This window comes from Schistocerca gregaria, chromosome 1, assembly GCF_023897955.1.
Source record: "Schistocerca gregaria isolate iqSchGreg1 chromosome 1, iqSchGreg1.2, whole genome shotgun sequence".
Lineage (NCBI taxonomy): Eukaryota > Metazoa > Arthropoda > Insecta > Orthoptera > Acrididae > Schistocerca > Schistocerca gregaria.
This window is the reverse complement of record NC_064920.1, coordinates 652,412,891-652,438,210: the sequence shown is the minus strand read 5'-3', so window position 1 is coordinate 652,438,210 and position 25,320 is coordinate 652,412,891. Positions and strand designations below refer to the sequence as shown.

General features: G+C 39.6%; 1 protein-coding gene across 1 annotated transcript in view; it reads left to right on the top strand.

Moving 5' to 3' along the window:
- The window catches only part of LOC126361173 (uncharacterized), a 698,690-nt gene that overhangs the window by 634,375 nt on the left and 38,995 nt on the right, over positions 1–25,320 (top strand). Inside the window, exons 17-19 of the mRNA XM_050007769.1 lie at positions 486–787; positions 9,251–9,488; positions 23,253–23,376. Coding sequence (XP_049863726.1) covers positions 486–787; positions 9,251–9,488; positions 23,253–23,376 — 664 coding nt within the window. The remainder of the gene's footprint in view (positions 1–485; positions 788–9,250; positions 9,489–23,252; positions 23,377–25,320) is intronic.

The window sequence follows — 25,320 nt, the reverse complement described above, 5'->3', positions numbered from 1 at the left end:
CTCATATATAACTGGATATTTACAGACTAAGCTATAGCATAACATGAAAAGAAGTAAGTAAGAAAAAAAATAGAATATAAAAATAAAGATGTGACTATTTTGCAAGTAGTAAAGTGAGTGAATTGCCATAGAGTTATCCTTGTTAAGAAGAATACTACACATGATGGAATATAAGAGCTCTAGTTTGAGAAAAAAGTCCATAGCATTTTTTCCAGATTGTTACAGATTTGATAGATGTCACGTGGGAGCTACAATTCACTATTTTAGTCTTTCTTTCAGAAAGATTTCTATGTTATTTTAAATGTGTGTGTATATCCATATGTTTCATTGTTAATATACTGTCAACATTCTAGGCTACAATAGTCATGACATACCTAAATTTCTGGAAGTGTGTGTTCCTTTCACAAATTTTGTAAATTTTTTACTATATCAAGAAACTAATAATTAACAATGGGTAAAAATGCTAATCTTTTTCTTCAAAACAGGTGAATCTAATACACAAATGGAATGTAAGCCAACACCAACACCTAATGGTTCCATGTCTATAACATTACCTGAAACAAGCCATATTCCACCTACTGTTCCTCGTCTGATGGTAACAGAACTGGATGCAGTTTGTGTAGGGGATACAGGTACAGAAAGTGTGCAGCTGACTGATTTGAGAACTGGCCTCACTGTAGACACCTCAGATGGAAATGTTGAAGACCCACCAAGTCCTGGAGATGAAACAGCTGTATTCAAGAAGTGTACTTCTGATTACAGCAGCTTCCGTGTCATGAAGCAAAGGGTATGAGCTTTAGAAGTAAAGTACTGTGTGGAAATATAAAGAAAATGCCAAGAAACATACTCTATTAAAGTTTTTGTAGCATGCAAGTTTTAAAGCATTTTTAATATTTTTTCTTGCTTTGTTATACTCAACTGAGGATTGTGACTGAATTTATTTAGCTGATGTGTTTGCTGTCTTCTTCTCCCAAAATTTCTTTGTTTTCTCACTGAATTTTCTCTTCCATCCTTTTGTCTACGTTCCGTTCATTCTAGTTCTTGGTTTGTCTAAAAATTGTTAATTCCTGGCTAGTGTTCTGGCTGCATCTTAATCCTTAAAAATATCACCTCTGGTGCCAACTTCCTAAAGCATCCATTTGAGATGATAAGATGGAAAATTCTCTTGGTCAGTCAATCATAATTCCTTATGAGAATGTGACTGTAATATTTTAATTATCCATTCCTGGAAGTGTCAAAAATTCTTTCAGTATGCTGGCACATTCCTGAACATTCCTTCTCATCCGAACTTCACCTAAACAGACTGAACCAAAAATTTCCCTTAATAGGTATTCTTTCTTGCCGTTATGTGTCTTCAATTAGTGGTATCTGCCTTCAGTTATGGTGGAGAAGGGTGGTGACAAAGACATCTGGCCATCCTGTACCACTGAAATTGCCAAATTGAGACTAACATGTCAACCCCACAAAGATTCAGGCTAAGGCTAAGAAAAACAATAACTCAGTTGAATTCAATGTCTCATGTGATAGTCTGATTTCTGTCATATCTTGTATTATTGCCTATTTCATCATCTGCTGCCGTCATTATTGCATCTCATAAAGCTACTTATTTCTCTTGCATTGCATTCCGTACACCTCATTCAATCAGTAGCTGCCTAATGTTCTCTATAAAATTATCAATAATCTCTATTATGAGAAAGAAAGTTGCTACTCGCCATACAACAGAGATGCTGAGTTACAGATAGGCACAAAAAAAAAAAAGACGACTCTCACAACCAAAGCTTTCGGCCATTTGCCACACACACACACACACACACACACACACACACACACACACACACACACACACACAGAGAGAGAGAGAGAGAGAGAGAGAGAGAGAGAGAGAGAGAGAGATGCAACTCACACACACACAACTGTCTAATGCAGTTGTGTGTGTGCGTGCATGCGTGCGTGGGTGTGTGTGTGTGTGTGCGTGCGTGCATGCGTGTGTGTGTTGTTGATAAGACACATTGACCAGTTCCCGATAAACAGTTCCATACATGCACATGACACCAGACACAGACAACACTTACACCTCTATAGGAAAAACAAATCAAAAACTCAAAATAGCATGTTATATAATGGAATTAAATTATACAATAAACTTCCACAAGGGATCAAAGACATAAGCAAAATAGATAACCTGAGGAAATCGCTAAAAAAATATCTCTCGGAAAAGTGCTTTAAACTGTCAATGATTATTTGAGATGATGTGAATGCATAGAAATATGTAAAAATTAGCAACTGTGTCATTAAGTGGTTTAAAAATGCATCTTGTTATAATATTCATGAATTCCGATTGTGACAATTATAAATTTGTGTACCTATTGTATATACTCATGTTGACAACATCCATACTATCCTGATTGTCTACGGATGGATAAATAAATAAATAAAAAATAAAATAAATAAATAAATAAAATAAAAAAAAGATGAAGGCCAATGGCCAAAAGCTTTAATTGTAAGAGTCTTTTTGTTCAACCTACCTGTGACTCAGCATCTTCAAAAATGGTTCAAATGGCTCTGAGCACTATGGGACTCAACTGCTGAGGTCATAAGTCCCCTAGAACTTAGAACTACTTAAACCTAACTAACCTAAGGACAAACCACACATCCATGCCCGAGGCAGGATTCCAACCTGCAACTGTTTCAGTCACGCGGTTCCAGACTGTAGCGCCAGAACCTCAGCATCTTTGCTGTATGGTGAGTAGCAACTTTCCTTCTCATAATATTGTGATGTTCTATCGTGGATTTTCCATTGTTTGTTTGTTATCAGTAATCTGTGATTCTTTCAACTTATCCAAGCACCATTTCCTTAATTTTGCTATCTTTCTGTTATTTCTTCAGTTTTAATCTGCAATTCGTAAGCAATAAATTATGGCCAAAATGCACATCAACCACTGACTGTGTTTGCAATTGAAAATCTGTTTTACTCTTATACAGGGTGTCACAGGAAAAATAGCCAGTTTTCAGTGATGTGATAGGTACACTCATTTGAGGCAAGAGTGTTGATATGGATATATGCCCCATTCTGAATGATTTCTGAGATACAACACATATGATGTACATTTGTTTTCGCACTAGTGGCACACGTGTGTCTCTTCATTCAGCAACCTCTTTGACATTTTATTCTAGCCCAACCTATCTCACTGCTTTCAATCTCTTTGCTTGGGATGTCTTTCTGCGATTAAAGTAGCACATTGAATGCACAGTTATCCATGGCTTGTGAGTGAGGGGAGACTGAGAGTGTATCAGAGAGATGCAGTCATTAGCTGTGTTTGTAAGTGCACTGGCTAAAATGTCACACATCCACACTACTGAAGAGTATGGAGATACAGCAATGGCTGTGCTGCTGCTGCTTTTGAAGAATACCATCAGCACTTTCTGACACATACAGTTCCTGATCATAGAGTGTTTACCAGATTTTTCAGCAAATTGCATGAAAAGATATTATTCAAAGTACTTATTTTCCTTCTGAACTTGTGGTTCAATAACCTACACAGGAACTGCAACACATTATTTGAATCAGTGTTCCATGGACACATTTGTGGCAATCATTACATGCAGAATACTTCTACCCTCTTCACATACAGCTTTTCCACGATCTTCACATTGGTGACAATGGCACATAACTTGCCATTTGTCACTGGTTAAATGACAATCTTGATTTGCTTCCATAAGTGTTATTCACTGATAAAGCCATGCTTAAATGGAATGGAATGAATGACATACATAATAATCACTGATAGTTGCAAGAAAATCCACACGGTATAGTTGCAATCAATCTTCAAGTTTGTTTTTCAATCATTTTCTGGTGCAGCATGATCAGTAACATGTTGATAGGTCCAGTCATATTAAAAGAGTAAATGGTGTGACAGAATTACTTGCATTTTACCAGGCATGTTAGGAAAAATCTCAATAACACTTACCCTAATAACTGTATTGGTCGTGGTAGTACAGTTAACAGACCACTATGATCATTGGATCTTAAGCCATTTGATTTTGTTTACGGAATTTCATGAAGTCTGAGGTTTACAAACAGAAAGTTAATAAGCAAGATGACCTCATTAGGGAACATGCAGAGACACTCAGGCAAGCAACATAAATGCACTGAAGTTGATGACTGCTCTTTTGAAGTTCTCCATCCTACCTTTGTAATTAAGGGATTTAAAGTTCTTACTCTAGAATGTCAGTTTAAATAAAACAATGAGAAATCCGGGATGGAATGTAACAATGTTATGGAAAGTATAGTTGCTACTCACTATGTAGCGGAGATGCTGAGTCGCAGATAGGCACAACAAAAAGACTCGCAAAATAAACACACACACACACACACACACACACACACACACACACACACACACACACACACACACACACACACAAACACAATCTCTGGCAGCAGCTGAAGCCACACTGAGTGGCAGATATGCAAAACTGATAGTTATAGCAGTTGACAAAAGCTGAATTGGACAGAAAGCAGATTGTATTCCCTTATCCTCTTACTTATAAATCAGCTGTATTTCAACATTTCTGATCAAATTGGGAAATGTTTCTCCAGTAAATGAATAATTACACACATAAATTAAAATTTTTCTATCAGTGTTGTAAATGATACACTCCTCCACACTTCTGTTGCGGTAATGTGCATGTCATCATATCTTTGGGTATCTGAAGAAATTATAAGAACAGTTGAGAGTGTAATTCCCACCATTATAGATACTTGTACAAGGTTCGTCAGAAAAGTTAGATAACTGGTCACAGAAAATAAAGGAAACATGAGCTCTGAATGAAATATCATTACTGACCTTCAAGGTAGTCACCATTAGCTACAATACACTACTGACATAAGTAGTAAAGCTGTTGAAAACAATCAGCGAGCTTTTCATGCAGAATGATTTGAAGCATTGTGGTGATGTGTTGTTGGATATCCACAATGTCTGCAAATTTTCCTGAACAACAGTGGTTACACTGTCTTTGTTTGTCTTCAACTCTTCTGCTCTCATTCTCAAAGACAGCTACTGATCACACACAAAAAATCTGTTCCACACATTGTATACTGTGTAGGATTGTGCATGTTGACCTATACAGAGCTCATCCTCGACATGTCCTTTGCATCTTCAAAGAGATTAAATTGGTCTCACACACTTTTTACTCATTGTTTCAACACCATACACTTGCACTAACATTCTGTGAGTCTTCACAGCCATTTTCCCTAATTGAAAGTAATACTTCATGATAACACATTGCTCCATTTTATGCTCCATTTTGTCTCCAGTGGCAGAGTCGAGTTACTAATCAAGTCATGTGTTAGGAACCTGATCAGAGATGACTAAGATTAAAATGATGTATCTTTGTGTATGGTAACTGACATTCTTTGGTTCCTTGTGTGTGTGTGTGTTAATGTTCCATGTTTGTGTTCTGAAGAACATTGTTTTAGCTTACTAATAAAGTGTAATATTATCAGCTAGTTTAAGTTTTGTGCTGGATGTGATTAAATCTCCAAGGTGGTTACTGTGATTCAGAACAGTACTTAACTTTTTGGCATCTTCGGGGTGACACAATGGAGCCTATCACCAACACTGCCATGGAAACAGAATTTTTGCCCATGCATACAACAAGCAACATTGTTTCTCCATCAGCTGCTGTTCCTGTTGCCTCCGGCTTTTGCAACTCCTACAGAAATTTCAATGCAAGGTAGTCTCCTTTTTCACTTACAAGAGCACAGCTGTGGGTTACTCAGGTTGAGGTTATATTTAGATTACATAACCTTATGTTGGACGAAGAGCAATTTACTTGAATCATTTCTTGATTGGACTTAAATATGATTGAAAAGTTGGATGACATTTTGTGCCAGCAGTTTATATCGTGTTTAAAGAGGATGTCCTCAAGTGGTTTGTGTTAACACCAGACTCGCACCTCCATAAAATCATTGACAGTGAGAAATATTCAGATGAATCCCCATCTCAGATCATTCGGTTGCTGCATGCATGGACAGATACCAAACTTCTGATGGAGCCATCTTTGGAAATATTTTGGATGTGGATACTCTCAAAAAATGTGAGGGTGGTTTTGTCAGATTTTCCAGATTTTTCAAATTATGAATTGTCTAAGAAAGCTGATGTGGTGGCTGTGGTGTGCAGCCAGCAGTCAGTATGCAGCCACAAAAGGAGGTTATGTATGGAGGCCGCAGCTCACACATTAATGGGGAATGGACACAGTGCAGTGACTGCAGAGAACTGAACGCTCTCCAATGCCTGATAGGTACCCAGTATCAAACATAACAGATTTTTCCAGCAACTTGGTGGGATATATTTCTTTGCTGTGATTGATTTGGCAAAAGCCTTTACATATATTCTGATGGCCCCTAAATACAAGAAGCAAATTGCTATAACAATGCCATTTGGACTATTTTAGCACAAAGGGATGTCTTTTGGACTATAAAACATGGCCTAGACATAGCAACATTTTATGCACAAGGTACTCCATCGTCTCTTTTGTTTTATATTATGTTGATGACCCCTTCAATTTTTCCTTCAACACAAGAATAACATATGGAGCATGTGCATGTGGCATTTCAGAGGTTAGAAAGTTATGAAATAATGGTTAATGTTGATAAATGTGTTTTTATGAAGCAGGAGTTCATTTTCTGGGTTACATGGTTTTACGCAACAGATCATCACCTAGATCTGAAAAAGTAGCTGATATTATGTTAATGCCCCTTCCTGATAATTTCAAGAGGATTTGTGGTTTTCTATGTATTCTGAACGATTACTGGAGACACGGATGAGATTCAAAAGCTTCTCAACAACTTCCTGAAAGGCGGGAACATGTCTGGCAACAAAGAGATTTCTTTGACTCTAGTGGCAGTGAGAGCATATAAGGATTTGAAAAGTGTGCTGGCTCAGGCTTCATCATTGGCACATCCAATTCCTGATGCTCCCATCACTCTGTTGGTGAATAGACAGACAGCAGTAGTAGTAGTCTTGCAGCAGTCAATGTTTGGAACATGTCACTTTCTTATTCAAGAACTTGTCAGTCAAACAACCATCACAGAACACATTTGATTGAGAGCTTTTAGCTGTTTATTTAGTGGTGAAACTTTTTTGCCCATGGTTCAAAGGTCAGATTTTTTTTCTGTTTTCATTTATCATAAGCGACTGTCTCCAAACAAGTCACAAAGCTTAATTCCCCAAGGCAGATGTACAACATGGAATTCATCATTCACTCTTTCACTGACATTCAACATATCTTGGGGCAACATAATATGGTGGCAACTGCTTGTCCCCAAATGCAAGGTGGCTACAACTATTGATTGGGTGGGTGTGGCTGCAGAACACAATACAGAACCATTCCTTGGCCACTGCATGTGGTGGACTCAAGTTAATAATCGAGTCAGGTGTCAGGAACTCGGTCAGAGTTGACTAAGAATAAAACGATATATCTTAGTGTATGGTAACAGAGGGTCTTTGGTTGCTTGTGCATGTGTTACATGTTTTGTGCTGAAGAATATTGTATTAGATTGCTGATAAAGTGTGGTATTATCAGCTAGTTTATGTGTTTTTGGTGGATCTGATTAACTCCCCAAACTCCATTTTTGCAATGAGATGAGTGTGATGGATGCTTGAAATTTATTAACAGCTCTCTTTGAAAAAGAGAGCAGAAATATTGAAGATAGGCAAAGACAGTGTAAGCACTATTGTTCACGAACATTCACAAATGTTGCCCATATCCAACAACGCATGACTGCAGTGCTTCCAGAGATTCGATAAGAAATGTTTCCTGGCAGTTTCCAGCAGCTTTACAACCAATGTCAGAGTTGTGGTATAGCTAATAGTGATTACTCTGAGAGCCAGTAGAGGTATTTTATTTGTAACTCTTGTTTCCTTTATTTTCTGAGACTGTTCACCTAATTTTTTCAGGCCCTTCTTGTATATGTGACACTCAGTGTGTTCTGTGACTATATTGGAAGAATGGATGATACAAAACCCAAGTTAAAAAATATAGAATTTTGTTAATTTGTAAGGTGTTCAGGACAAGAGAAAAAATTCTGTTGGCATCTGATTGCCAAATGAGATGTCATGTGTAAGTTATGCTCCCATTTTTATGGTATTACTTGACTAAATGGTTTTTGTCTTTAGTGTCTCCATAATTAATATGCACTTCATTTTATTTCATCAAAGTACCCTGCACATCAACAGAGGATGTGAGTTTACTGACTTACAGAGTTTGTGTGCTTATTTCCTAGAAATTCTACCACATAGGTACAACTAGTTTGCACAGCCTCTCAGCAGTTTGTTTTATTTGGTAATTGGCTATAAAATGAAATAATTTATTATGTTATGCCATATTATCTTTCATGATGATGAGGCTGTATTCTCATTATCAAACTATCTTTGGAGAAAACACACATAATGATAATATATTATGAAACTGTCACTCTGGAATGACAGTCACAAGAGAAAGATTAAATAATTACATGTTTTCAGTTTTTTGCCAATGACTTCAATAGCTGGTGCAGAGGTTGGCTAACTTATGCATTTAAATGAGGCATGGCATATATGGTACGATTTTCCTCATTATAATGGAGATTTTTGTATCTAGTTACTCTTGAGATGAATGTATAATAGTTATTCTTTAACTGTTGGGCTGGTTTCACTTGTCATCTGAGTGTAGATATGACAAAGGTAGTTTTTAGTGTTACATATTGAATTTTATCATATTTGTAAAACCTTCCATCACTGCTTTGTAGAATTATTTTTTATAAATATTTGCTTTTGATGTCAAAAATAAGTAGACAGGTGCTATCTGGTCAGAGCATGGGCTTCATTCACTGATCATTCGTATCACTGTCAACATACAGATGTATGATGAAAAACACATTCCCTCTACCTCTCCTCTTTTTCGTATGTTTGTCTAGTAACAGATTTTATCTTTGGTTATAGGTGTAGTAATTATAGTGCCATAATAGTACACTTATTTAATCTCCCTCCCCCCCTTTCCCCTTCCTCTCTCTCTAGTAAATTTTCATACACTAATCCATGCTGTGCTGTTGTTAACCAAAGACTTAGAAAGTTGTTATCCTGTTCTTTTTTTTTTTCTTTTTCATTTTTCTTTTTTTTAGATGATTTTATATTTTTGTCTCCAAATATCAGTTATACTGTTAATGTGTACCTGTATACGTGATAGTTGTGCTACAATTTATTTACAGATGAAGCGTGGTCTACGTTTACGCCGATTCAAATCCGAGGCAAGTGTTCATGCAGACGATGATGAGATGAAGGCAGCAGCAGCAGCTGCTGCTGTGCCAGCAGCTATGGCACTGAGTGTGGAGCCAAGTGGAGGAGGAGAATCTGATGCAACAGAACTTTTAGGTGCCTTAGCTCATGCTGTTTCACAGCCTGATATACGAAGGCAGAAAACAGTACCACTTCCTCGACGGCCAGCAGGTAATTCAACTCCCAATTTGCATGTAGAGTTTTTCTTGTAGTGTAACAGAAAATCTTTGATTATATGACTTGCAGCACCCACAAAGAGAGATGCGCAACATTCTCATACTCTGAATAATTTTTTATTTCTAGAAGCTGTTTATTTCATAGCGCAAGGAAAGTTCTGGCAAAATGTAAATTGTGAATAATTTAGGAGTAAAGGAGACACTCACCAAATAGTAGAGGCATTGAAATGTCAACAAGCACACAAAAAATAATGCAGCCTGGCCTTCCCTCCCTCCCTTCTCCCCCCCCCCCCCCCCCCCCTGCGCGTGCACGCACACTCTCTCTCTCTCTCTCTCTCTCTCTCTCTCTCTCTCTCTCTCTCTCTCTCACACACACACACACACACACACACACACACACACACACACAGCTACATTATGCTTGCTGAACCCACAATTCCAGGGTTGCAGTTCAGAAGCTAGACTAGTGTGAGGAATTGTATAGCATAGGATTGGTAGACAGAGAAGAGAGAAAGAGATGGTAATTGGGAGGAGGGGTTGGGAGGGATAGTTGATGGCTTAGAGGGAGGCAGGAAGTGTGTGGGATAGACAAGGAAGAGGGAGAGGTAGCAGGTGTGTGGAATAGGAATGCAACAAACAGTCACCAGTGCCGGTGAGATCATGTGGTGCATGATGACAATTACATGGTGACATGATTTGGGAGGAGGTGACTGGACAGTAAAGAGGAGAATGTTGGGTAGTTGGTGTGGGTGCAGTGGATTTGTATAGGTTGAGGACAGGAGGATTATGGGAGGAAAGTTTGTGCTCTAAGGATAACTCTCATCTGCTCAGGTCAGAAAAATTGGTGCTGGCAGCAAGGATCCAGATCATATGGGTTGTATAACAGCTATTCAATGCAAACTTATTGTGCTAAGCAGTGCTACCACCAGGTGGTCAGCTCTGCTCTTGGCTTTGGTTAGTCAGGGCCATTCATTCTGGTGAACAGCTTGTTGGTGGTCTATGCCCACATAAAATGCTGTGCAGAAATTCCAGCAGAGCTGGTTTATGATATTAATGCTTTCACAGATGTCCCAGCCTCTGTTGGGTTAGTGGGTTAGGATAAGCCTGTGACAGGGCTAAAACAGGATGTGCTGGATGAGTGAATTGAGTAAGTCTTGCACACAGGTCTTCCACATATAAATAACCTTTTTGGTAAGTGGTTGGTAGTGGGAGTGGCATAGGGACAGTCCAGGGTTGTGTAGTTTGCGTGGATAGTAAAGTACTTCCTTTTTTAGGAAGGGTGAGAAAGATCATGGGTAGCATGTTCCTCATTTGTGGGCATGATGATGATAGTCAAAGGACATGTCCTTCACTGGGGCTTCAACCAATGAGGGGTACTCTACCCACAATCTGTTTCATCCCCCATAAAGTAGTGTTCCATTTCCCACCTGACCTACAAAAAAACCTGGTCCATCCCTATACCACTCCAGATTCCAATCCCTTGCCACAAGTGTCAAATACCTATGGAAGACCCTGGCACAAGACCTGCTCAATTCATCCACCCGGCACATCCTACTCTAGCCCTGTCATAGGCTATCCCATCATTTGCTGGGCCACCTGCAAAAGCAGCCACCTCATATATCAGTTCTGCTGCAATTTCTGCACAGCACTTTATGTGGGTGTGACCACCACCTAATTGTGACCAAGAACAGAGTTGACCATCCAGTGATTGAACAGACAGCTGAGCTCAACATGCTGGAGTTCAATGACTGCTTCATGACTGTGCCATCTGGATCCTCCCTAGCACCAGCTATATTGAACTATGCATATGGAGATTGTATTTACAGCAGATCCTTCACTCTCATAATACTTCTGACCTCAGTCTCCGCCAACCCACTGTGCACACACACCATCTACCCAACAGTCTCCCCATCCTATAACCACATCCTATAACTCTCTCCTGATCTGCACCTCCATGTCATCGCCATTCTGCATTGAACGAACTCACCAACTCCAGTGCCACTGTTGTTGTTGTTGTTGTGGTCTTCAGTCCTGAGACTGGTTTGATGCAGCTCTCCATGCTACCCTATCCTGTGCAAGTTTCTTCATCTCCCAGTACCTCCTGCAACCTACATCCTTCTGAATCTGCTTAGCGTATTCATCTCTTGGTCTCCCTCTATGATTTTTACCCTCCACGCTGCCCTCCAATACTAAACTGGTGATCACTTGATGCCTCAGAACATGTCCTACCAACCAGTCCCTTCTTCTCGTCAAGTTGTGCCACAAACTCCTCTTCTTCCCAATTCTGTTCAATACCTCCTCATTAGTTATATGATCTACCCATCTAATCTTCAGAATTCTTCTGTAGCACCACATTTCGAAAGCTTCTATTCTCTTCCTGTCCAAACTATTAATTGTCCATGTTTCACTTCCATACATAGCTACACTCCATACAAATAGTTTCAGAAACGACTTCCTGACACTTAAATCTATACTCGATGTTAACAAATTTCTCTCCTTCAGAAATGCTTTCCTTGCCATTGCCAGTCTACATTTTATATCCACTCTACTTCAACTATCATCAGTTATTTTGCTCCCCAAATAGCAAAACTCCTTTACTACATTAAGTGTCTCATTTTCTAACCTAATTACCTTAGCATCACCCGCCTTAATTTGACTACATTCCATTATCCTCGTTTTGCTTTTGTTGATGTTCATCTTATATCCTCCTTTCAAGACACTATCCATTCTGTTCAACTGCTCTTGCAAGTCCTTTGCTGTCTCTGACAGAATTACAATGTCATCGGCGAACCTCAAAGTTTTTATTTCTTCTCCATGGATTTTAATACCTACTCCGAATATTTCTTTTGTTTCCTTTACTGCTTGCTCAATATACAGATTGAATAACATTGGGGAGAGGCTACAACCCTGTCTCACTCCCTTCCCAACCACTGTTTCCCTTCTTTCATGCCCCTAGACTCTTATAACTGCCATCTGGTTTCTGTACAAATTGTAAATAGCCTTTCGCTCCCTGTATTTTACCCCTGCCACCTTTAGAATTTGAAAGAGAGTATTCCAGCCAACATTGTCAAAAGCTTTCTCTAAGCCTACAAATGCTAGAAACGTAGGTTTTCCTTTCCTTAATCTGTCTTCTAAGGTAAGTCGTAAGGTCAGTATTGCCTCACATGTTCCAATATTTCTACGGAATCCAAACTGATCTTCCCCGAGGTCGTCTTTTACCAGTTTTTCCATTCGTCTGTAAAGAATTCGTGTTAGTCTTTTGCAGCTGTGACTTATTAAACTGATAGTTTGGAATTTTCACATCTGTCAACACCTGCTTTCTTTGGGATTGGAATTATTATATTCTTCTTGAAGTGTGAGGGTACTTCACCTGTCTCGTACATCTTGCTCACCAGATGGTAGAGTTTCTTCAGGACTGGCTCTCCCAAGGCCGACAGTAGTTCTGATGGAATGTTCTCTACTCCTGGGGCTTTGTTTCGGCTCAGGTCTTTCAGTGCTCTATCAAACTCTGCACACAGTATCATATCTCCTATTTCATCTTCATCTACATTCTCTTCCATTTCTATAATATTGTCCTCAAGTACATCGCCCTTTTATAGACCCTCTATATACTTCTTCCACCTTTCTGCTTTCCCTTCTTTGCTTAGGACTGGTTTTCCATCTGAGCTCTTGATATTCATGCAAGTTGTTCTCTTTTCTCCGAAGGTCTCTTTAATTTTCCTGTAGGCAGTATCTATCTTACCACTTGTGAGATAAGCCTCTACGTCCTTACATTTGTCCTCTAGCCATCCCTGCTTAGCCATTTTGCACTTCCTGTCGATCTCATTTTTGAGACGTTTGTATTCCTTTTTGTCTGCTTCATTTACTGCATTTTTATATTTTCTCCTTTCATCAATTAAATTCAATATTTCTTCTGTTTCCCCAGGATTTCTACTAGCTCTCATCTTTTTACCTACTTGATCCTCTGCTGCCTTCACTACTTCATCCCTTAGAGCTCCCATTCTTCTTCTACTGTACTTCTTTCCCCCCCTGCTGTCAATTGTTCCCTTATGCTCTCCCTGAAACTCTGCACAACCTCTGGTTTTGTCAGTTTATCCAGGTCCCATCTCCTTAAATTCCCACCTTTTTGCAGTTTCTTCAATTTTAATCTGTAGATCATAACCAATAGATTGTGGTCAGAGTCCACATCTACCGCTGGAAATGTCTTACACTTCAAAACCTGGTTCCTAAATCTCTGTCTTACCATTATATAATCTATCCGATACCTTTTAGTATCTCCAGGGTTCTGCCATGTATACAACCTTCTTTTATTATTCTTGAACCAAGTGTTAGCTATGATTAAGTTATGGTCTGTGCAAAATTCTAACAGACGGCTTCCTCTTTCATTTCTTACCCCCAATCCATATTCACTTACTATGTTTCCTTCTCTCCCTTTTCCTATACTCGAATAGTCACCCATGACTATTAAATTTTCATCTCCTCCTGAGACGCGGCAAGGCAGGAGTAGACAAAATGCAACAAGGAATAACAATATTAATGTGCTAATAGTAAACTGCAGGAGCGTCTATAGAAAGGTCCCAGAACTGCTCTCATTAATAAACGGTCACAACACCTATATAGTACTAGGAACAGAAAGTTGGCTGAAACCAGACGTAAACAGTAATGAAATCCTAAACTCTGATTGGAATGTATACCGCAGAGATAGGCTGGACAGTGAAGGGGGAGGCGTGTTTATAGCGATAAGAAGTGCAATAGTATCGAAGGAAATTGACGGAGATTCGAATTGTGAAATGATTTGGGTGAAGGTCACAGTTAAAGCAGGCTCAGACATGGTAATTGGATGTCTCTATAGGCCCCCGGGCTCAGCAGCTGTTGTGGCTCAGCACCTGAAGAATAATATGGAAAATATTTCGAGTAGATTTCCCCACCATGTTATAGTTCTGGGTGGAGATTTTAATTTGCCGGATATAGACTGGGAGACTCAAACGTTCATAACGGGTGGCAGGGACAAAGAATTCAGTGAAATATTTTTAAGTGCTTTATCTGAAAACTACCTTGAGCAGTTAAACAGAAAACCGACTCGTGGCGATAACATATTAGACCTTCTGGTGACAAACAGACCTGAACTATTTGAATCAGTTAATGCAGAACAGGGAATCAGCGATCATAAAGCGGTTACTGCATCAATGATTTCAGCCGTAAATAGAAATATTAAAAAAGGTAGGAAGATTTTTCTGTTTAGCAAAAGTGACAAAAAGCAGATTACAGAGTACCTGACGGCTCAACACAAACGTTTTGTCTCAAGTGCAGATAGTGTTGAGGATCAGTGGACAAAGTTCAAAACCATGGTACAATACGCGTTAGATGAGTATGTGCCAAGCAAGATCGTAAGAGATGAGAAAGAGCCACCGTGGTACAACAACCGAGTTAGAAAACTGCTGCGGAAGCAAAGGGAACTTCACAGCAAACATAAACATAGCCAAAGCCTTGCAGACAAACAAAAATTATGCGAAGCGAAATGTAGTGTGAGGAGGGTTATGCGAGAGGCTTTCAATGAATTCGAAAGTAAAGTTCTATGTACTGACTTGGCAGAAAATCCTAAGAAATTTTGGTCCTATGTCAAAGCGGTAGGTGGATCAAAACAAAATGTCCAGACACTCTGTGACCAAAATGGTACTGAAACAGAGGATGACAGACTAAAGGCCGAAATACTAAATGTCTTCTTCCAAAGCTGTTTCACAGAGGAAGACTGCACTGTGCTTCCTTCTCTAGATTGTTGCACAGTTGACAAAATGGTAGATATCGAAGTAGATGACAGAGGGATAGAGAAACAATTAAAATTGCTCAAAAGAGAAAAGGCCGCTGGTCCTGATGGGATACCAGTTCGATTTTACACAGAGTACGTGAAGGAACTTGCCCCCCTTCTTGCAGCGGTGTACCGTAGGTCTCTAGAAGAGCGAAGCGTTCCAGAGGATTGGAAAAGTGCACAGGTCATCTCCGTTTTCAAGAAGGGACGTCGAACAGATGTGCAGAACTATAGACCTATATCTCTAACGTCGAGCAGTTGTAGAATTTTGGAACACGTATTATGTTCTAGTATAATGTCTTTTCTGGAGACTAGAAATCTACTCTGTAGGAATCAGCATGGGTTTCGAAAAAGACGGTCATGTGAAACCCAGCTCGCGCTATTCGTCCACGAGACTCAGAGGGCCTTAGACACGGGTTCACAGGTAGATGCCGTGTTTCTTGACTTCCGTAAGGCGTTTGACACAGTTCCCCACAGTCGTTTAATGAACAAAGTAAGAGCATACGGACTATCAGATCAATTGTGTGATTGGATTGAGGAGTTCCTAGATAACAGAATGCAGCATGTCATTCTCAATGGAGAGAAGTCTTCCGAAGTAAGAGTGATTTCAGGTGTGCTGCAGGGGAGTGTCATAGGACCGTTGCTATTCACAATATACATAAATGACCTGGTGGATGACATCGGAAGTTCACTGAGGCTTTTTGCAGATGATGCTGTGGTATATCGAGAGGTTGCAACAATGGAAAATTGTACTGAAATGCAGGAGGATCTGCAGCGAATTGACGCATGGTGCACGGAATGGCAATTGAATCTCAATGTAGACAAGTGTAATGTGATGCGAATACATAGAAAGATAGGTCCCTTATCATTTAGCTACAAAATAGCAGGTCAGCAACTGGAAGCAGTTAATTCCATAAATTATCTGGGAGTACGCATTAGGAGTGATTTTAAATGGAATGATCATATAAAGTTGATCATCGGTAAAGCAGATGCCAGACTGAGATTCATTGGAAGAATCCTAAGCAAATGCAATCCGACAACAAAGGAAGTAGGTTACAGTACGCTTGTTCGCCCAATGCTTGAATACTGCTCAGCAGTGTGGGATCCGCACCAGGTAGGTTTGATAGAAGAGATAGAGAAGATCCAACGGAGAGCAGCACGCTTCATTACAGGATCATTTAGTAATTGCGAAAGCGTTACGGAGATGATAGATAAACTCCAGTGGAAGACTCTGCAGGAGAGACGCTCAGTAGCTCGGTACGGGCTTTTGTTAAAGTTTCGAGAACATACCTTCACCGAAGAGTCAAGCAGTATATTGCTCCCTCCTACGTATGTCTCGCGAAGAGACCATGAGGATATAATCAGAGAGATTAGAGCCCACACAGAACCATACCGACAATCCTTCTTTCCACATACAATACGAGACGTGGGCTTCGTGTCTATCTTGGCCACAATAATCCGTTCACTATGCTGTTTGTAGTAGCTTACCGGCACTCCTATTTTTTTTTATTCATTATTAAACCTACTCCTGCATTATCCGTATTTGATTTTGTATTTATAATCCTGTGCTCACCTGACCAAAAGTCTTGTTCCTCCTGCCACCGAACTTCACCAATTCCCACTATATCTAACTTTAACCTATCCATTTCCCTTTTTAAATTTTCTAACCTACCTGCTCGATTAAGGGATCTGACATTCCACGCTCCGATCCTTAGAACGCCAGTTTTCTTTCTCCTGATAACAACGTCCTCTTGAGTAGTCCCCACCCGGAATATTTTACCCAAGAGGACACCATGATCATTTAACCATACAGTAAAAGCTGCATGCCCTCGGGAAAAATTACGGCTGTAGTTTCCCCTTGCTTTCAGTTGTTCACAATATCAGCACAACAAGACCATTTTGGTTATTGTTACAAGGCCAGATCAGTCAATCATCCAGACTGTTGCTCCTGCAACTACTGAAAAGGCTGCTGCCCCTCTTCAGGAACCACACGTTTGTCTGGCCTCTCAACAGATACCCCTCCATTGTGGTTGCATATGGTACGGCCATCTGTATTGCTGAGGCACGCAAGCCTCCCCACCAACGACCAACGGCAAGGTCCTTGCTTCATTGGACAGGGGGGGGGGGGGGGCGGGGAGGAGGGCGCCCCTGTTATGTATTCTTATCTCCTGCACCTCTGCTAATTTCTATTCCATACATATGCAGTCCCCCTTCCCCTCCCCTCTCCCCTACCCGAGCCATCAGTTACCCCCTCACCAACCTGTCTAGCCACTTCTCACCAGTTTCTCCTTCTGCTCACCCTATCTGACACTACTCCTCACCCCATTCTACCTGCCAAACTGCAGTCCCAACATAGTGGGTGCGGTCAGCACTCTGTAGCTGCACCACTGTGTGTGTGTGTGTGTGTGTGTGTGTGTGTGTGTTCCCCCTCCTCCCCCTGCCCTCCCCATTTTCATTAGCTAATTGTTTCATGCAGATACCCTTTGTTGAGGCACAATCTGTTACTTTTTGTTCATATGCTCATTCACTAAACACTGCTCAAGGCATATGCACAATGGTTAAAACATTGTTTTCATATTTTGAGAAAATATTGAAATACCTTTCTTGCCATGTAGTTTACATTTTCCTTGATTTCCCTAAATCACTTAGGTGAACTTTAGAATCTAGTACATAGCATACAGTCCCACTTGCAAGTGAGACTGTACAGAGTGGAGTAAAACAACTTGACCATAATCACAGTGTAGTGTAGGGAACACCAAATTGAGCAAATTTTTTCAGATAATCCTACGTCAGAAACACACCATTGTGAAGTTGACATCATAAAAAGATAGCCAATCAGTGATGAGTCTGTGGGTGTGTGTGCATTTAAACTAAATTTCCCAAACTAATACCTGATATGCAAAAGTACACAGCTAATGATTAAATTAGCTGAATATGATGGTTTCAGCTGAGCAGTCTCACCTAGCCAAACTTTAAATCTGTGGCTGCTTACGTTAGATGTGAATTATTGGTGATGTTTACTGAGTAAAACTTGATTATTAAATTAAGTATTTACTATAATGCAATTTTATGAGAAATAAGCATAATACAACAGCAGCTTAGACAAAGCCACACTGCTAGACACACCCAAAAATGACCACATACCAGACAAACTTCTGCATGCTCCTTGTTGATTGTCTGTCATTTTATGATCATAATTCCATGGTAGTGCTTCTCTGACCTATGGTTATCTGGTGAATTGTGCTCAATCTGAAATCCCATGCCCTACTCTTACCTATCATGCTATTTTTGTCTGCCCTATTTTCTGACTAGTTGCTGTTGCACCATGTGACCATGGCAAGTTTTTCTATTATTAACTTAAAAATGACTGTTGCCCACTTTCTTCCATATTCTTGCTAATTACCATCTGGTGTCCCATCTCTGACATGAACAAAGTCAGATTTTAAGCTATAAACATCCTTCCATTTTTCAAACCAAGTATTGTAGATTGTAGTGTTCTCCATTAGCAAGGTGTGAAAATGTTGGTGGACAAAATTAAATGTGTCCCTGCCTCTCTTCTGTGATTTTGCTTCTGGCAGAGATTTATGAAGAATGGCAACATTTTAATAATGTATGCTATCTGCGTAAGTTTCATTGCCATTATGGGCCATCTTATAGTAGCCAGATGTATTCATACAGGTAATTATTGAATCAGTTTGTATAGTCAAATGCATCATAGTGTAGTTAAATGCATCTGAAGTATCATGATGTTTCTGTTTACCAGTCTTCTTCATATGGCTACTGAGTAACAACAATGTAAGGAAGCAATAGATTGCTGCTGCCCATAAATATTACAAGTTAAGTTGCTGACAGGCACAATTAAAAGACACTTACACATTAGCTTTCTGCCGCAGCCTTCCTCAGAAAGAGAAACAGTAACACACACCATTAATTCACAGAAGCAAGCGCACACACCACACACTCGCATGACCACTGACTCCAGCAGTGACTGGAATGCAACTGTCACATGGAATGGATAAAGCAGTTTGGAGGGTGCGGGGAAAGGGAAAGGATAGCAGTTTGTGGATTGGGGGGGGGGGGGGGGGGGAGAGGAGGAAGGAACATTGTCTGGAGAAGTGTGCAGAGACTAGACTGCCAACAGGTGCAGCATCAGGAGGCTGTGGGTCATGGAGGTGGGGGGAAATGGAGCGAAAAAGGAGAGGAGTGGGGAATGATGGGCAGGTGTGTTGGCAGAGGGTGGTACACAAAATGGGTGGGAGACAAGATTAGGAAGGAGGTAATAAGACAGACATGGTGGAAACTGATTGGTGGAGTGTGTGGGGATGGTACTTCATTGTAGGTTGAGGCCAGGATAATGTTGGGAGCAGAGAATGTATTGTAAGGGTAACACCCATCTGCTCAGTTCAGCAAATCAGATGGTGGTGGGGAGGATCGAGGTGGCTTGGGTAGTAAAGCAGCCAGTGAAATCGAGCACATTATATTTAGCTGCATGTTGTGCCACAGAGAGTATTCTTTGCTCTTGGCCAAAGTTTGGCGGTGGTTGTTCATCCTGTTGGAAAGCTGCTCAGTAATCATACAATATAAAAAGCTGCACAATGATTACAGAAGAGCTTGTATAAGACATGGCTGCTTTCACAAGTAGCCCAGCTACAGATAGTATAGGATAAGCCACTGACAGGACTGGAATAGGAAGTGCTGGGCAGATGGATTGGGCAGCTTTTGTACCTGGGTCTTCCACAGGGATGTGATCCTTGTGGCAAGGGGTTGACATAGAGAGTGGCATAGTGATGAACTAGAGTAGGATGATGATGAGATCAGGTGGGCAGCACAACAGCACTTTAGGAGGGATGGGAAGGATCTTGGGTAGGATATCCCTCATTTCAAACATGATGATAGATAATCAAAGCTCTGGCACAGGATTGATTTGATTACCTATCATCATGCCCTTAAATAAGGGACATACTATCCGATATCCTTCTCATCTCTCCTAAAGTGCTGTTATGTCAGCCACCCAACCTTCACAACATCCTAGTCCATTCATATGCCACTCCAAATGCCAACCCCTTGTCACAAGGATCATGTCCCTGTGGAAGACCCAGGAGCAAGATCTACACAATTCAACCACTCAGAACTTTCTATTCCAGTCCTGTCACAGTCTTACCATTCAGACTCTGTGCTTCCTATGAAAGCAGAAATGTCATGTACCAGCTCTGCTGTAATCATTCCACAACTTTTTATATTGTTAGGATAACAAACCAGCTGCCCACCAGGACGAATGGGCACCGCCAAACTGTGACCAAGAGCAAAGTAGACCACCCTGTGACACAATATGCTTGATTTCAGTGGCTGCTTTACTTCCTGAGCCATCAGGATCCTCCCCTCCACCACAAGCTGTTCTGAACTGCACAGATGGACTTATCCTTACAACACATACTCCCCTCCCGAAATTATCCCAGCCTCAACCTATGGTAACATACTGTCTCCACATCCTCCAATCAACAGTTTCTGTCCCCCGTTCTATCACCTCTTCCCTGTTCTTGTCTCCCCCCTCCCTCTTTGAGTGCTGCCCTCTACCAACCCACCCACTCATCTTTCCTCACTCCTCGACTTTTCCTCTCCGTTTTCCTCACCTCCCTGCTCCATAGCCTCCCAGCTGTTCCTGTTGGCAGTCTAGTCCCTGCACACTCTGCCAGACAGTGTTCCTCTCTCCTCCCATCCATACACTGCTATCCCTTCACCACCCTCTTCAAACTCTTACTTCCATTCCATGTGACAGTTGCATTGTGGTCGAAGCTGCAGTAGCTGGTGGTCATGTGTGCATGAGGTGTGTGTGCTTGCTTGTGTGAATGAATGGTGTGTGTTTCTGTCTCTTTTTCTTTTTCTAGTAGCTAATGCACCTGTCTGCAACTTAACTTGTCATCTGTACAGTAAATAGCAACCTCTCTTTTCCTTACACTATTAATATCCCAAACTGGAGCTTTCATTGTTTGATTATTGAGTAATGTAATCACTAAATAATGGCTCATCACAACACTGTGAAATTTAATTTCTAGTTCAATTGCCTTTATTGATTTAACTGTACAGTGATCAGCATTTAAATACCAATTCTGTGAGGTAGTAAAGAAAAAGGGCAGCAACTCAGATAGTTTATCAGTGGTCTGACAAAAGTAAAAAATTCACAAGGGACAACACATATGACTAAGACCTTGAGTACTCAGAGATGCAGCAGAATGACTTAGTGATCACACTGACTTATTGGCATGGAACATTACATTATGCTACCCAGAAGCTAAGTGACTTACATAGAACATGGGTGAACTTAGTGTTATTTTCCCTAACTGATGAATAACATATTGGTTGTAATAACTGAATGTTCACCACCAACTGTCTGATGATATGGGCGTGATGCATTTATAAAGACACACGTGGTGTAGAAATGACAACATACTAAAATAGCAAACTATTATGTTTTAGATATATATTTTGGCAAAAAACATGTAATTCTACGAAAGCCGTAGATTTCTGGAATCAGAAAAATCATTGCTACAAAAGTGGTATTTTCATGGAATCAGATTTAAAATTTGAGCATTTTGGAATGTGATAATTCTGCATAAGTGTAACTTTTTCAGAAAAAGAAAGATATTTGTTGCAAAGTGATAATGAGGGCTTTAAGTTAATGTACATCAATCCTAAAACAAATAATTATTAGCAGGGTGACATTTTGAAAAGGATATGGTTTGTAGTGAATCTTAAATATAGAGTATTTCATGGAAGGAAACATTCCCCAAAAACAGTTATATTATTATCAACAGTGGTCTCCAAATGACACAGTGAATAATAAAGTTTAGCAAAATACAGTGTGGGTATGAATCTATAAATTTCTTACACTAATGGTAAATGCATTATATGTGTAATAGTAAACAAAACCAAAACTATCTAATGAGTGGAATTGTAGCAAATAGAGCAATTCTGCCTTGCTGTGTTTAGGTGGCTATATTTTTCATTCAAATATATGAGACAGCAGGTTGGAATCTCCACACAGAATCTGGAATTGAGTTAATATCATGGATACCAAGTCTCTTTTATATCAAGACCAAAAAACATAATTTTCACATGAAAAGGCCCTGAATTTCAGCAACTGAGAAATCCATTCACATTTCATTGAAAGCTGTTACAATGCACTTAACTTGGAAGTTTCAACAAAGCACTGAAAAGAAAACAGTTTTTCTTTTATTCACTGCAATTTTGTTAGTATTCAGTTTGTGGTGACCATTTACCACTATAACACTATTGCTCATCCTTGATATTATGATCTTTGACTCTACTATCTTTGTCTTTGTGTCTGTACACCATTTCGAGTGTTTTGGTTGTATTGTGCTTCTATGTATCATTAAAGTTTTTGATACCGAATCGCTTGTTGTGATTTCAATCCTGTACCACATCATTGTTGGGACTGGAATTAATAATAGTAATAATAATAGCAATAATGATAAGTACTGAAAGTTCATTGTTTATACTGTAACTTTTCCACTTGTTACTTTACCTGTGGTGAACAGAATTTCGACAAGTACAGCATTATTATTTTTCAGTCCTGGAACTTTACACTAATGTAAAATAATAAATAAAATCTTGAATCAGAATATTTTGTACCTAAAGGAGAAATGAGGTTTTACCAACAGAAGTAAATTATAAATAATTATCTCACTACAAACTGACATCCCATAAATACTATGTTCATAACAATGTTGAAAACTGGATTAAAAACACTCCAAATTACAAATTAGAAATTTTTGTTGAAAAATATTTTTATTTTTAAATGACGTTTATAGATAATTTTCTTTATTTAATTCAGCTACGCTTCATGATTTCTATTATAAATGAGATTGTAAATACCTTTTGCAGGAGAGTACTTTTGTAGAACTCTAAATCTCAACCCTTAAACTCTTTTCACAGATCTCAAAGTTCCACCTCCTCTAAGACCAGATCACTATTCTGGAGTGGAAGGAAAAGTTGTTCAAGCACAAGGACTGCATGTTGCCCGCATTGCACAACTGTACTGCCGTGTTCGTTTTCAAGGGTAAGGGTGGACTGGAAATATAATTACAAATTTATGTGCAACAAAATCTGAATTAAACTCTGTAGAAGTACCAACAGATTGTAGTAACATATACTCATTTTCAGGAAGTCTTTGGTATTTCCATATGCACACAACAATGACATTTCGCATGTGTTTGTGTTTAGGCTTAGTTAAAGTAGTTTTTTGGAAATTAAATTTCCCTGAAATTTAATGATCTGAAACTCATGCCCACTTTGCTTTGTGTAATTAAGAAAATTATTATTTTTCTCAATAGTACAAGCCCATATGAACCCAATGATATTACTCACAGAATGCTCATTAATTTTTCTCAATATACAAGTGCTTGCATTTGTGAAAAATGTAATGCATTTTTGGCATAGGGTATTTTTAATTTTGTTGTTAAACCCTTGATTTAAAAAGGTTGTGGGAGAGATGTAAATAACTACCAAATTGTTTCATTTTCAAAGGTTATTAGCAGTAGTAGTAGTTGTTGTTGTTGTTTTATGCATCTGCAGATTTCTTTTACAAGGATATTGGACATGTTTCGATATTATGATTTAAGAACAATAAAAGTAAAGTAAATCACATAGACATTTACATACTTATAGTTCTAGTAGACTAAGGATGGGATTGGTAGTTGAATGTGGCCTTGTAGTAGGAACGATCCTGGCATTTATCTGAAGTATCTAGGGACACCACAGAAAACCTAAACCAGGATGGAGCCTCCCCGTCCCCCAGCGAATATAAGGTCACTCTGTTTAAAACAGTACTTCCTCATTTAGTTTTTGAGGAACTAATGTACTCAAGAATAACAGACAACCTTCTCAAGAATTATGTATTTAGTGAATCAAAATTTGAATTTTAGAATCAGTGCTCAATTAAAAGTTTACTGTGTAACTTAATTAAAAAGTCACTTTCTTGCAAATACCATAATTGTCTTCCACTGCAATGCAGAATTTTGAAATTTCCCTCAGAGGTGCTTACAACCTTCCTCTTTAATGGTGTAAAAGCATGGCATCTTGCAATGTCATCCTCATGCTCGGCAGTGCTTCAGACAACAAAGTGTCAAAACATGCACGAAGAAGGATCGAGCTCAGAAGTTCATGTGAGATGTTAGGTAGCTTATTTATATCACATTGCCACCAAATTTCACAAAAAAATTTGCTCATTGCCACCATGAATGTGTCACACAATGAGAAGGTTGTTATACCACCTCTTACCCACATGTCACCCCTTGTTTTAATGCCTCTGTGGTGGAGGTCAGAACCATGACACCCAGCGTTGATGTCACACGGTTTTATTATGGGTGACTGAGGAAAGCATCAGACATACCACCACTCACAGTTGACACAAAAATGCCTCAGGAGATGGCATAAAGGGTGTAACTGAAACCACCCTTTCCCTTGTGGCATGGATTCCCACACATTTTGTGATAAAAAGTGGCACTTCACAGTGCATTGAACAACAGGAGGGTGACTTGGACAGTGTCCAACACTGGTGACACCTCCTACACAGTTCAACCCTTCTGTAAGATCATTGTAGGATTGCAACTCCACTGAACATGAACTGACCCATTTGGAGTGTGTGCAGCCATAATTTTTGATCTGGTATACCGTGCGGAACAATTGGGGACTGGTCAAAACTATTTAACGAAATTTGAATGTGATTCAAAGCAGCAAAGGGTATTTGTGCACATTCAGCCCTCTTCATTCATCCCCTCCTGTGGCATGATCAGGAGGGGGGGAGGGGGATAGTATGGGAAGTGGTGATCTTTCCATCATGTGACACAAGGATTCTGGTGTAATTTTGTGGCAGTGTGACATCATTAACTCACCTAATACACTTTGCCCTGTTTTTCTCATGTGTCAACACCTTTCTGTTTGAAGCATCACTGAGAAAAAGGGTGATGTTATAGGGTGACAAATTCTTGTGCCATTAAAGGGG